Below are 13,456 nucleotides of genomic sequence, written 5' to 3'. Positions count from 1 at the left end.
CGGTCTCCGCGTCCGCGGCCCAGCTGAAATGTTACGTCAGTAAAGGAGGGGCGGTGGCCCCGTGATGCCGTGCCAAGCCCTGCCCTCTGCCTTTTGGGAACCAAGGCCTTGCCCTCTGTGTTTCGGGTACCAGGCCCAATCCCTTGCGGGAGGGCACAGGGCCAGAGGCAGAACCAGGCCACCACAAAACACGGTCAAGCGCTGGCGTTCCCGCCCAAAAGTCTTCCCCTGAACCGCGGCAAGGGTGGAGGTGGCAGGGAGTCTAAAGGGTATACATATGTACGTGGCATTTGGCAAGCAGCGGGGCTCAGTGGAAAGAGCCCGGGCTTTGGAGGCAGAGGTCATGGGTTCAAATCCCACCTCCGCCAACTGTTAGCTGTGTGACTTTGGGCACGCTACTTCACTTCTCCGGGCCTCAGTTCCCTCGTCTGTATTTTGTTAGTATGTTTGGTTTTGTTCTCTGTCTCCCCCTTTTAGACTGTGAGCCCACTGTTGGGTAGGGACTGTCTCTATATGTTGCCAATTTGTACTTCCCAAGCGCTTAGTACAGTGCTCTGCACATAGTAACCGCTCAATAAATACGATTGATGATGATGGGGATGAAGCCTGTGAGCCCCCCGTGGGACAACCTGATTACCTTGTCCTCCCCACCCCCAGCACTTAGAACAGTGCTTTGCATATAGTAAGCGCTTAATAAATGCCATTATTATTATGTGCCAGGCACTGTAGTAAGGGCTGGGGTGGATGCCAGCAAAAGGGGTTGGCCACGGTCCCTGCCCCACACGGGGCTCGGAGTCTTCATCCCCATTTTGCAGAAGAGGGAACTGAGGCCCAGAGAAGCGAAGCGGCTTCGCCCAAGGTCACACGGCAGCTACGTGGTGGAGCTGGGGTAAGAAGGCGGGTCCTTCTGATTCCCAGGCCTGGGCTCTAGCCACTAGGCCACGCTGCTCCTCGGGGCCAACCAGTTACCACGGTCTGGGGCCCGGGCCACGTCCGGCAGGGAGGCCGTCGTCCCTAGCACCCCACCTCCGCCGGCCGGGGGTCACCCCAGCTGCCGCCCGGAGCCGTGGGGCGCACGGGCCGGGGAGGGGGAGAGGAGAAGGAAAGAGGAGGGGATGAGGAGGAAGAGTAGTAGCGCAACGGTGGGTCTGACAATCAGTAGACTCGTCTTCTAAGCTCCACCCTGGCATAGAGAAGCAGCATGGCTCAGTGGAAAGAGCACGGGCTTTGGAGAGGCTGTGTTTTCAAATCCCGCCCCGCCACTTGTCAGCTGTGTGACTTTGGGCAAGTCACTTAACTTCTCTTTGCCTCAGTGACCTCATCTGTAAAACGGGGATTGTGAGCCCCACATGGGACAACCTGATCACCGTGTATCCTCCCCAGCGCTTAGAACAGCGCTTTTCACATAGTAAGTGCTTAACAAATGCTGTCATTATTATTATTATACCTAACCTCGGGCATGTCACTTTCCTCATCTGTAAAACGGAAGATCAAACCCCCGCTTTCCCTCCTCTTCCTCCTCCAAGACTGCGAGCCCCACGTGGGCCGGGGACGGTCTCACCCGACGATCCTGTACCGGCGTTGAGTACGGCGCTTAAATGCAACGGAGGGGACGGGCCTCCAACTTCCCGGCCAGCCCTGCAGGGACCGGGGAGGGGGGAGGAGAGAGGGTCTGGGCCCTCCATCCCGGTTCGCGGTGGAGTTGGCCGGTGCCGAGGCTGTCGGGCCTTAATCGGGGGAAACCGGGGCACTTGGGGGCTCTCGCCCGAGGGAGAAACCGAGAGAGGATATTGGCACCGCCATCCTGGAAAACCGGTTTATTGGAAGAGAAAACGGTTCTCTGACGGGCGGGGAGGGCGAGGAGCGCCAAGCCCGGACTCTTCCGGGCCGACCCCCGCCCGGTGCGACGGCCCCCCCGCTCCGTCTCTATCCCCGCCTCCCCGCGCCCAAGGGGCCTCTCCCCGGGCGCCAGAGCGAAGGGACCGCCACCAGCCAGGGGACACCCACTGCCCCCAGGAGACACGGCCCGGAGGCCTGAGCCGCGCCCCCTCCCCTACCCCGAGACGGACCACCGGGTGACCCGCTATTTGGCTTTTTTCTTTTTTGGTGGGGGCGGAGTGAGGGGACGGGCTCCCGCCCGCCGCCGGGCCCCGGCTGAAGTGCCACTGGGAGGAGGAGGGGCCGGGGGACGGGGGTGGCGGTTTGGGGGCGCAGGGCTCAGCCGACGATCTTGCTGCTGGCCCTGAGCGAGGGGAAGTCGGGGTCCTCGGTGTGCAGGGCTGCGTGGGGCCCGAGGTCGCCCTGGGCTAGCACCTGTTTGCAGGTGGGGCACACGCAGCAGTCCAGGGGCCCGGCGGGCCAGGCGCCCTTCCGCTGCTTCCTGGCCCTGCCGCCGCCGCCACCGCCGCCGGCCGGCCGCTCGCGCCCGCTGGCCGCGTTGTGGGCCGACAGCAGCTCCTGCTGCTTGGCCGGGTCGGGCAGCAGCACCAGTAGCTCGTTGAAGATCTTGAACAGGTCGGCGCCCAGGAGCTCCCGGCAGCTGTTGTAATACTGCGCGGCGGAGAGCAGGCCCTGCGCGCCCGGGACGGGGGCGGGTGGGTGGGTGGGCGGGACCCTCCGCCAGCCTCCCGCCCCCCCCAGCTCCCCGCGTCCCGTCCCGGCGTCCCCCGCCCCGCCCGCCCCCGGCTCACCTGTCTGAACTGGCCCGAGTGAGCCTTGAACTGGCCGAACTTGGCCTCGTCCCGCTGCAGAAACTCGCGGATGGACTGGGTCAGCTGGATGTTCCGCTGCTTGAAGTTCTCGGGCACCAGGTAGGGGCCGGGGCCGGCGGCCGGCCTGCCGGGGAGGAGCGGCGGGCTGGCGGCGGGCGCGCCCGGGGAAGGAGGGAGGGCGGCCGAGACCCCCGCGCCGAGCCGGGGACCGCCCCCGAGACCGGAGACCGGCGAAGCAGGAGGAAGGCCCGGCCCAGCTCGGGCGGTCCCCCGTTCCCGCCCCGGTGGTGCCCGCCCCCGTCCCCCGTACTCACTCCTGAACAGCGGTGGGGGCCTCCGGGAGGCCGGCGAAGCCCGGTGGGGGCTTGCTGACAGGCCCGGCCAGCCCCGGTGGCGGGAAGGGGCTCTTGAGCAGCACCACGGAGTTGAAGCCTGGAGAGAGGGGACGGGGACGAGGGTCACCTCCCCGCCAACACCAGAGGGGCTCCCCCCTCATCCCCGTTTCGCCCCCCGGAGCCACCCGCCACCAACGCCTCGCCCGGGAGGCGTGCGGGGGAATGGGCCGGAGTTGGTCCGTGACTTCGGGTGGGGTCCAGGATTCCTTCCTTGGGGGCTGGGAATCACCTGGCGGAGGCGGCCTCCCGGCGGGCGCGGGGGCGCAGAGGGCCGGGAAATCTTCCTGAGGTAGCGGGCACGGGGCGGCCCCCGCCGGCTTCTTGAGTCCGGGGGGCTCCTTGGGCAGGGGGCGGCCCGGGGCCGGCCTCTCCGTGTGGCCGTTGACCACGGCGGCGGCTCCCTCGGGCCCGGCGGCGGGGGGCGGCTTGGGCGGGGGGCCCGCCCCGCCGGCCTCGGGCTGGGGGGAGCCCGAGGCCGGCCGCTCGGCCCCCGCCTTCTTCTTCCTGCCGACCTTGGTGAAGGGCAGGGCGGGCGGGGCGGCCAGCAGGGAGGAGACGTCCAGCATGGTGGGGGCGCCGCGGACCTCCTGCACCGTCAGCCCGCCGCCGGGCCCCTCCTCCTCCTCCTCCTCGGGCGCGGCCGCCCGGCCGCTCTTCTTGCCCCCCTTGCCGCCGCCGGCCAGCCTCCTCGGGGGCTGGCTCGGCCCCGGCGGGGGTCCGGGCAGGGGTCCGGCCCGAACGGCCTTCTGGCCGGAGCCGCCGCTCCAGGCGGAGGCGACCAGCGACACGGCCTTCCCGGGCCGGATCCGGGACACCAAGGCGGGGAAGTCCTCCTCCTGGAAGGCCGACGGCCGGCGGGCGGGCGCGGGGCCCGGCGGAGGCGGCGGCGGCGGCGGCTGGGCGGCCCCGGGCCCCGACAGGCTCGGGAAGTCCTCGTCCTTGAGCTTCCCGGAGCTGGGCTGGACGGCGCTGCCGGCGGGAGGGAGGCGGCCCATGGAGCCCACGCTCAGAGACGGGACGCGCCACCCACCCCGGGCCTGACCCCACTTGCTGGACGGCTCCCGGGAGGGGCGGCGGGGGGCACCCGGGGGGAGCGTCCCGCCTCCCTCCGGCTCCGAACGGATTCCGACTCGGCCAACCGACGGCTTTTGGGGGAAAGGAGTGCTCGCCTGCCCGCCCCGCCCCCGGCCCCTCTCCTCGCCCCTACCCTGGCAGCGGTCCCACCGAGGCGGAGCCGAGGGCTGGAAAGTCATCCTGGTCCCGAGGCCCGTCAGCAGCCGTCTCCTTTGGACCTTGGACGGGAGCGGACGCCTCGGCTTGAGCGCCGCGGCCGGCGGGCCTCCGGACCCGGGTGGTCGCCTCCGCCCGGCCCCTCCCGTCGACCCACCCCGCGGCTGGCTCTCACCTGGGGCCTCGCCGGGGGTCCGGGCGGCCCTCCGGGAGCCCCGGGCCTCGTCGGGGTCCCTCGGCTCCTCTCGCCTCCCTCTGGCGCCGTCGCCGGCGTCCTCGGTCCCCGTCTTCCCCTCCGGCCCCCGGGCCACCACCGCCGCCGCCGCCGCCCGCACCGCCGCCGCCACGTCCCGGTCCTCCTCCTCCCTGGGGGCGGGGGGGGACGGACGGGTGGCGACCCCCGCTCCTCCGGCCCCGCCGCCCGCCATGACGGCAGCCCAAGGCACGGGTCCCCGCCGCCGAGGGGCTCCCGGCGAGACGGACCGACGGACGGACGAGCGTGCTCGCCCGCGGAGAGACGGAGACCCACCTCGGGGAGCCCAAAGGCCGGGCACCGTGGGTTGGGAGTACCGGGCGGGCGAGCAGTGGAATTAGGGGGGCCGGCCTCGGGACCCCCGGGGGTCGGGCTTGGACCGTAAGCTCGTTGTGGGCGGGGAAGGCGCCTGTTTATCGTTCTGTCGGACTCTCTCAAGCCCTTAGTACGGTTCTTTGCGCACAATAAGTGCTCAATAAATACGACCGGCCGCCCACAGGGTCGGCAGCTTTCTCCAGCCCTCCCCGCCTCAGCGACCGACAAAGAGGGAGGCCAGCCCCCCTCCGCTCGAGACCCGGGCTAGGAAAGACGGCTGCGAGAGGGAAGTGGGGAGACAGGCGGAAGGGAAGGCGGGGGACATAGAAGCAGGCAAGCGAAGGCACGGTAGCCCAAGCGGCCATCCCGTCGGCCGCTCTTTTTAATAATAGATAACGGTGACAGTTTTCGTCAAGCGCTTCCTCTAAGTTCAGAGCGCCGGGGTGGATACCCGCTAAAGGCCACCCAGCAGACGAGCGGTGGGTCCGGGGTGAGAACTCGCTCTACCCCCCAGGCCGTGCCGCTTCGGGGGGAGGCTCGGGGGAGGAGTGGCCAGCCGGCCACTCAGGGCGGGATGTCTGTTGGACTCTCCCAGGCGCTCAGTACGGTGCTCTGCACGCGCCAAGCGGGCGCTCGATAAACACAACCGAAGGAACCAACGGGAGCCTCTCACCTCTTATACCTCCAGCTCCCTCGGCGATTCTGCTGGGCTCCGCGGCCGGCCGGCCGGCCCCCGCGTCCCTGCCGGTTGAACCTGTCCGCCTCCTCCGGGTCCTCGCCGCCGACCCCCCCTGGCGCGGGGAGCGGGGGCCGTGGGGTCAGAGGCGGGCGGGTGCCCACCCCGACCAGAGACGCCCATCGGTCCGTCCGCTCGCCCTCGGCTAACTGGGCCCGCCCGTCCCCCCTGCCCGAACCCGCCGGGGCGTACTGGCTTCCGGCCCCCCAGACCGTCAGGGGACGGGCGGCCGACCTCGGGGCGTCCTCGGGCCCCGGACGGTCAGGGCGGAGGCGTCCGGGCCACCCGCCCCGCCCTGTGGGTCAGCCGGGGGGAGGCCCGGCGGTCGGGCGGGGGGCCCGGGCCGGCTCACCCTCGGCCCTCCGGGAGTGCCTGGGCGCGTAGCTGAACTGCAGGTCGATGTGGCGGTTCTGTCGGGCCTCGGCGCGGCTCTTGCTGTGGCACGCCGTCTTGTGGGCCTTGTAGTCGATCTCGGAGCGGAAGGCGTGGGTGAAGCGCTCCGTGCTGCAGCGGCCCTCCTCGCACAGGAAGTGCAGCTCGCGGAAGTGCTCCCGCAGGTACTCGTAGTCGCTGCGGGGACGGGCGGGGGACCCTGAGCTCGGCCCGGGGCAGGCGCGCCGCGCCCGGCCCGCCCCGCCACCGCCCCCGCCGCCCCCGCCCCACCTGTAGTACTCCTGGGCGCCGTCCGCGTCGCAGAAGTGGCAGAAATAGTGGTCCCGCCGCAGGTGCTTCAGCAGCTCGTCGTTGTCCAGGTAGCGCTCGTCGCAGAACTTGCAGAGCGGGTGGCCGCGGTGGGAGGTGTTGTCGGGGTCCCCGTGGATGCGGTGGCGGGCCAGGTCCTTGCGCGAGTACCACTTGCGCTCGTGGGGGAAGATCTGCCGGGCGCCGCGGGGCCGGTCACCGGGCCGCCCGGCCGGGGCGGGCAAGAAGCCCAGCGGAAGCCGCCCCGCGGGCCGGGCGGCCCCTCCTCCGCCCCCGCGGCCCTCACCTTGAGGTGCTTGGCACACAGCTTGCAACAGAAGAGCTCGTGCTGCTTCCTCATGTGCTGCTCCAGGTCGGCGAAGACGCCGAAGGGGCGCTGCTCGGGGCAGTACGGGCACTCGTGCTGCAGCAGTTTCCTGGGCGGGGAGGTCGCGCCGTCACCGGGCCGCCCGCCGGGGACACCGGAGGGCCCCGGGGCCCGCCCTCCGGGGGCCCTCGCCGTGACGGGGAGGGGCGGGCGGGCGGCCCACCTGTACAGGGCGTACACCTTCCCGTCGGCGAAGTAGATGTCGTATTTCTTCTCGTGCTGCAGCTGCTGCAGGGGGATGGTGGCGAAGGCCGACAGCTTCTTCCCGAACACCACCTGGAGACCCCGAGGGGGCCCGCGGGGCGGGATCCGTCAGCCACCTCCGGGCCCCGGCCCCCCGGCCCACCCTGCGGACGGCCCGAGGGTCACCGCCGCGGCCCCTCCCGGGTCCCGGGGGAGCCCGCGGCCTCTCCCCCGGCATCACACCGGTCCGGGGCTCCCCCCGTTTGCCGCCGGCCGGGTCTGGAGGAGCGTGGCTTAGTGGCTAGAGCCCGGGAGTCAGAGGGACCGGGGTTCTGATCCCGGCTCCGCCACACGTCCGCCGCGTGACCTTGGGCAAGTCACTTCGCTTCTCCGGGCCTCGATCGCCTCATCTGGAAAACGGGGATCGAAAGCGTGAGCCCCGGGCGGGACGGGGACCGCGTCCAACCTGATGGACTCAGGTTGCGTAGAACGGCGCTTGACGCGTGACGAGCGCTTAACGAGTACCGTTATCACCATTATACTCATTAGCGACGTTTTCTATCAGAAAGGCTCCCTCCTTTTTCCTCGGGCCAAGTCCTCCGGTGTCCCCGTATTCCCACGGCACACCGTCGGTGCCGTCCCCCGGGGCCCGACGCTTCCCCGCTCTGAGCGTCCGTCTCCCCGGCTCTATAATGGGGGCACGGCCCCATTCGTTCATTCACTCAGTCGTATTTATCGAGCGCTTACTGTGTGCAGAGCAAGGCGTCCCTCCCTCTCGGGGCGTGCGCCCCGTCCGTGAAGCTCGTGATCTGGGTCCCAGCTGGGGGAGGCCACAGAGCCACCCACAACCTACATCTGACGGCGGCGGGTGGAACCCCGGGCCTCCCCAGTCGGACTACTGGATGGGCGGCCTTCCGGGACCTCAGATTCACCCCCTCAGACAAAAACGACCTCGATCGAGGGTATATGTCAAGCCATTACAGTGTGAAAGGGGCTGGGCTGGGCACCCGGGAGGGTAAAATGCGATCCCACCGCGATCACTGCCCACAAAGAGCTTAGTTGGCGGGGCCTCTATCATGGTGGTCGTCGGTATCCCCATTCCAGAGGTGGAAAAAGCAAGGCCCGGCAAAGTGAAGCGACCGGCCTGACGTCACCGGGCAGGCCAGGGATCCAACTGGGGCTCCTGACCCCAGCCCCGGGCCCTCTCTTCACAACGCGGCGGGGGTACCGAGCCCCCAACTTGGCTCGCCCCGGGTCTCGGGCCGGCCTCGCGAGTTCCCCGCTGTGCCTGGACCCCAGGACGCCAGCGTCCGGGCCTATCCGCTCTAAGGATCCCCACCTCCTTCCCGCTCCCACAACCCCGGGATGGACTGAGCACCTCCAGTGTGCAGGACACTGTGGAGGGAGCCCTGCGGGAGAGAGAAAGAGAGAGAGGGAGGGTCCGACAGGGTGGGTAGCCACAGTCCCTGCCCTCCAGCGAGAGGTAAGCGGTCACCGTGGGCGGTGGGACGCTTGGCCCTCGGCCACTTCATCGATAAATCCCCCGGCCACCCGGACGTGGGCCGGGGCCCCCGGGGCTCACCCTCTCAGTCGCCTGAGGGGGTGGCGTGGGAGGGCAGCCTCTTTCCCCCCCCTTCCCCTCCGGCATCGCCTGGGCCCAGGGTCACTGCAGGGTGCGGAGGCCTTGGGTGACCTGGGGCTGGGGGGAGGCGGGAAGGGAGGGAGGGAAGGGAAGCGCCCGCCTTGATTCCCCGGAGCGTGCCCAGCGCATGCCCGGGCGAGGTTCCTCCCGAGTTTAGCAACGGGGTTGGGAAGGAGGAGCCAGGCAGGGAGGAGGCCCAGGCCCACTGCATTTCTGCCCCGTCTTTCGCCGGGGCCTCTCGGCGCGTTTGACGGCCGCCGCTTCCCCTCCCGGCCGTCGGGAAGCCCGGGTGACGGCCGCTCTACAGACGGGGACGCCGATCCCGGGAGAAGCGGCAGGCCCGGCCTCCCGGAGTCTCCCGAAGCGTGACCCGTGAGAGGGCCGTCTTGGGCCACACCAGAGCTGAGAGCCCCGAGGAGGCAGGCAGACCTCCGCGTTCTCGGGCTTTCGCTCGCCCACGGTCCCGGCGGACGCCCGGAATGGTGCCACCCTGTACTTTCCTTCAGTCAGAAAATGTAGAAGTTGGCTTGTATCCCAAGGGAGGGACCTCGCTACGGGCTGGAGAACTCTCCCAGACCGGACTCTCCCACGCGTTCAGTACGCTGTTCTGTCCCCGGCAAGCGCTCCCCAAATACCACTGATTATTTAAACTCCTCCGGGCGTTGCGAGGCTCCGTCAAAACGGTTGGTGTGCGGATTTGGGGCTGAGAAGTCCCGGGAGGGAGGGTCGTTCATTCCATCGTCTTTATCGAGCGCTTAGTGTGTGCAGAACACCGTACTAAGCGCTTGGGAGAGTAGGGAAACAGCACGGCACAGTGGAAAGAGCCCGGGCTTGGGAGACGGAGGACGTGGGTTCTCGTCCTGGCTCCGCCACTTGTCTGCTGTGTGACCTTGCGCAAGTCACTTCACTTCTCTGGACCTCAGTTCCTTCGCCGGTAAACTGGGGATGAAGACTGTGAGCTCCACGGGGGACAACCTACTGACCTCGTATCCCCCCAGCGCTGAGAACAGCGCTTGGCACATAGTGGGGGCTTAACCACTACCACGATGACAGTTCCTATTACGGTATTAACAATAATAATGATGGTATTTTTCAAGCGTTTACTACATGCCCAGCGCTGTTCTAAGTGCCGAAAAAGATACAAGGTTATCAGGTTGTCCCCCATTGGGGTCATGGTCTTAGACCCCATTTTCCAGATGAGGGAACTGAGGCCCAGAGAAGTGCCTTGCCCAAAGTCAACCAGCCGACAAGTGGCGGAGCCAGGATTAGAACCCATGACCCACGGCTCCCAAGCCCAAGCTCCTTCCACCGAGCCACGCTGATCATAATAACGATGGTATCTGTTAATAGCAATAACGGTATTTGTTAAGCGCTTAGTACGTCCCAAGCACCCTTCTAAGCACTGGGGGAGATACAAGGTGATCAGGTTGTCCCATGTGGGGCTCACAGTCTTCACTCCCATTTTACAGATGAGGGAACTGAGGCCCAGAGAAGTGACTTGGTCAAAGTCACCCGGCTGACAAGCGGCGGAGCCGGGATTAGAACCCATGACCTCTGACCCCCAGGCCCGGGCTCTTTCCACTGAGCCACGCTGCTTCTCTAAAATACCACTGAGGCTGACAGAATAATAATGGCATTTGCTAAGCGCTTACTATGTGCGAAGCACTGTTCTAAGCACTGTGGGGGGGTTTACAACATGATCAGGTTGTCCCCCATGGGGCTCACAGTCTTCATCCCCATTTGACAGATGAGATCACTGAGACCCAGAGAATAATAATAACAATACTGATGGCATTAGTTAAGTGTTTACTATATGCAAAGCACTGTTCTAAGTGCTGAGGGGATACAAGGTGATCAGGTTGTCCCCCGTGGGGCTCACAGTCTTCATCCCCATTTGACAGATGAGGGAACTGAGGCCCAGAGAATAATAATAGTAATAATAACGATGGCACTTGTTAAGCACTTACTGCATGTGAAGCACTGTTCTAAGTGCTGAGGGGATACAAGGTGATCAGGTTGTCCCATGTAGGGCTCACAGTCTTCATCCCCATTTGACAGATGAGGGCACTGAGGCCCGGAGAATAATAATAGTAACAATAACGATGGCACCTGTTAAGCACTCGCTATGTCCGAAGCACTGTTCTAAGCGCTGGAAAGGATAAAAGTTGATCAGGTTGTCCCACGTGGGGCCCACAATCTTCATCCCCATTTGACAGATGAGGGCACTGAGGCCCAGAGAATAATAATAGTAATAATAACGATGACATTTGTTAAGTGCTTACTATGTGCGATGCGCTTTTCTAAGCGCTGGGATAGATACAAGGTGATCGGGTTGTCCCACGTGGGGCTCACTGGCTTCAACCCCATTTGACAATTGAGGGCACAGTGGAAAGAGCCCGGGCTTGAGAGTCAGAGGTCGTGGGTTCAAATCCTGGCTCCGCCACTTGTCAGCTGGGTGACTTGGGGCAAGTCGCTTCACTTCTCTGGGCCTCAGTGATCTCATCTGTCATTCATTCATTCAATCGTATTTATTGAGCGCTGTGTGCAGAGCACTGGACTAAGCGCTTGGGAAGGACAAGTTGGCAGCAATCTGTCAAATGGGGGTTGATCTTTTAGACTGTGAGCCCGCTGTTGGGTAGGGACCGTCTCTATCTGTTGCCAACTTGTGCTTCCCAAGCGCTTAGTCCAGTGCTCTGCACACAGTAAGCGCTCAATAAACACGATTGATTGATTGATTGATGTGAGCCTCCCGTGGGTCAACCCGAGCAGCGTGGCTCAGCGGCAAGAGCCCGGGCTTTGGAGTCGGAGCTCATGGGTTCGAATGCCGGCTCCGCCACATGTCTGCTGTGTGTCCTTGGGCGAGTCGCTTCACTTCTCTGAGCCTCAGTTCCCTCATCATCATCATCATCAATCGTATTTATTGAGCGCTTACTACGTGCAGAGCACTGTACTAAGCGCTTGGGAAGTACAAATTGGCAACATATAGAGACAGTCCCTACCCAACAGTGGGCTCACAGTCTAAAAGACTCATCTGTAAAATGGGGATTAAGACTGGGAACCCCACATGGGACAACCTGATCACTCTGTATCCCCCCCCACTAAGTGCTTAGAACAGTGCTTTGCACATAGTGAGCGCTTAACAAATGCCAACGTTATTATTATTATCGTCACCTCCCCGACACATAGTAAGCCCTTAATAAACACCATTATTATAGTTTTGTCTCCCCCTTTTAGATTGTGAGCCCGCTGTTGGGTAGGGGCTGTCTCTATGTGTTGCCAACTTGTACTTTCCAAGCGCTTAGTCCAGTGCTCTGCACATAGTAAGCGCTCATTAAATAAGATTGATGATGATGATTACGAGAGGCCCAGGGAAGTGAGCCGGCCCAAGTGTCCGGGCTGGGGAGGGAAGCCACGACCTCTGACCTCCGACCCCCCACCGTGCCGGGTGTGTGTGTGTGGGGGGGGGGGTCCCGGGGTTCCCCTCACCTGTCTGAGGTCCTCGCGGCAGACGGCGCAGTAGCGCTGCTCGCACAGGACGCGCATCTTGGTGGAGCAGCGGTAGCAGACCGGGTGGTCGCAGCGGCCCAGCGCCGTGGCCTCCAGGTCCCCGCAGCACAGCACGCAGCAGCCCCGCTCCGAACGGACCCCCGACGCCTCCTCCAACGCCGCCATGGTCCGTTCCCCCCCCCCCCCCGCCGGAGCCCGGGCCCTGACGTCACCGGGACGCGCTTAGCAACACCGGCGCCCGCCGGAAGTCAGGCCGACACGCGACAGACACTCCCGACACTACTCCGGGTCTATGGCCCGCCCGCCATAGAGACGCCCGGCCTAGAGCGGTCAACCCCCCTCCCCGCACGGACGCTCTGTCCGCCCCCGCCATAGAGACTCCCAGCCTAGAGTGAACCGCCCCCTCCCCGCCATAGAGATGCCCAGCCTAGAGTGAACCCCCCCCCGCCATAGAGATGCCCAGCCTAGAGCGGACCCCCCCCCCCCGCTCTGTCATAGAGATCATCATCATCAATCGTATTTATTGAGCGCTCACTATGTGCAGAGCACTGTACTAAGCGCTTGGGAAGTACGAATTGGCAACACAGAGAGACAGTCCCTACCCAACATTGGGCTCACAGTCTAAAAGGGGGAGACGGAGAACAAAACCAAACGTACTAACAAAATAAAATAAACGGAATAGATCTGTACAAGTAAAATAGAGTAATAAATATGTACAGACATATATACAGGTGCTGTGGGGAAGGGAAGGAGGTAAGATGGGGGGGGATGGAGAGGGGGACGAGGGGGAGATATATGTTGCCAACTTGTGCTTCCCAAGGGAGAGATGCCCAGCCTACAGCGGACACCCCCCCCCCTCCCCGTCACAGAGATGCCCAGCCTAGAGCGGACCCCCCCTCGCCCCCTCTTCGCTCTGTCATAGAGATGCCCAGCCTAGAGCGGCCCCCCCCGCCCGGCTCTGTCACAGAGATGCCCAGCCTAGAGCGGGCCCCCCCCCCCGCCCCGTCACAGAGATGCCCAGCCTAGGGCAGATCCCCCCCACCTCTGTCATAGAGATGCCCAGCCTAGAGCGGACCCTCCCCCACCTCTGTCATAGAGATGCCCAGCCTAGAGCGGACCCTCCCCCGCTCTGTCATAGAGATGCCCAGCCTAGAGCGGAACCAACCCCCCCCGCCATAATAATAATGAGGTATTTGGCTTGTTTTTTTTTTGATGGCATTTATTAAGCGCTTACTATGTGCAAAGCACTGTTCTAAGCGCTGGGGAGGTTACAAGGTGATCAGGTTGTCCCACGGGGGGCTCACAGTCTTCTTCTCCATTTAACAGACGAGGGAACCGAGGCCCAGAGAAGTTAAGTGACTTGCCCAGAGTCACACAGCTTTTGACGGAGCGGGATTGGAACCCATGACCTCCGC

The 13,456-nt window shown here is 64.8% G+C and overlaps 1 protein-coding gene across 1 annotated transcript; it reads right to left on the bottom strand.

Moving 5' to 3' along the window:
- Positions 1-1,818: 1,818 nt before the first annotated feature.
- On the bottom strand, positions 1,819-12,206 carry ZNF598 (zinc finger protein 598, E3 ubiquitin ligase). Its single transcript, XM_038762696.1, has 12 exons — positions 12,021-12,206; positions 6,873-6,985; positions 6,629-6,758; positions 6,304-6,515; positions 5,993-6,210; positions 5,578-5,695; positions 4,512-4,702; positions 4,314-4,398; positions 3,336-4,075; positions 3,026-3,143; positions 2,691-2,835; positions 1,819-2,571 (listed from the first exon to the last, which is right to left on the bottom strand). Exons 1-12 carry the CDS (start codon positions 12,204-12,206, stop codon positions 2,218-2,220), a joined length of 2,610 nt encoding a protein of 869 aa, XP_038618624.1. The 3' UTR covers positions 1,819-2,217.
- Between the last annotated feature and the right edge of the window lie 1,250 nt (positions 12,207-13,456).

Source organism: Tachyglossus aculeatus, chromosome 21, assembly GCF_015852505.1.
Source record: "Tachyglossus aculeatus isolate mTacAcu1 chromosome 21, mTacAcu1.pri, whole genome shotgun sequence".
Classification (NCBI taxonomy): Eukaryota; Metazoa; Chordata; class Mammalia; order Monotremata; family Tachyglossidae; genus Tachyglossus; species Tachyglossus aculeatus.
The sequence above is the reverse complement of the archived record's forward strand: the minus strand, read 5'-3'. Positions and strand labels throughout refer to the sequence as shown.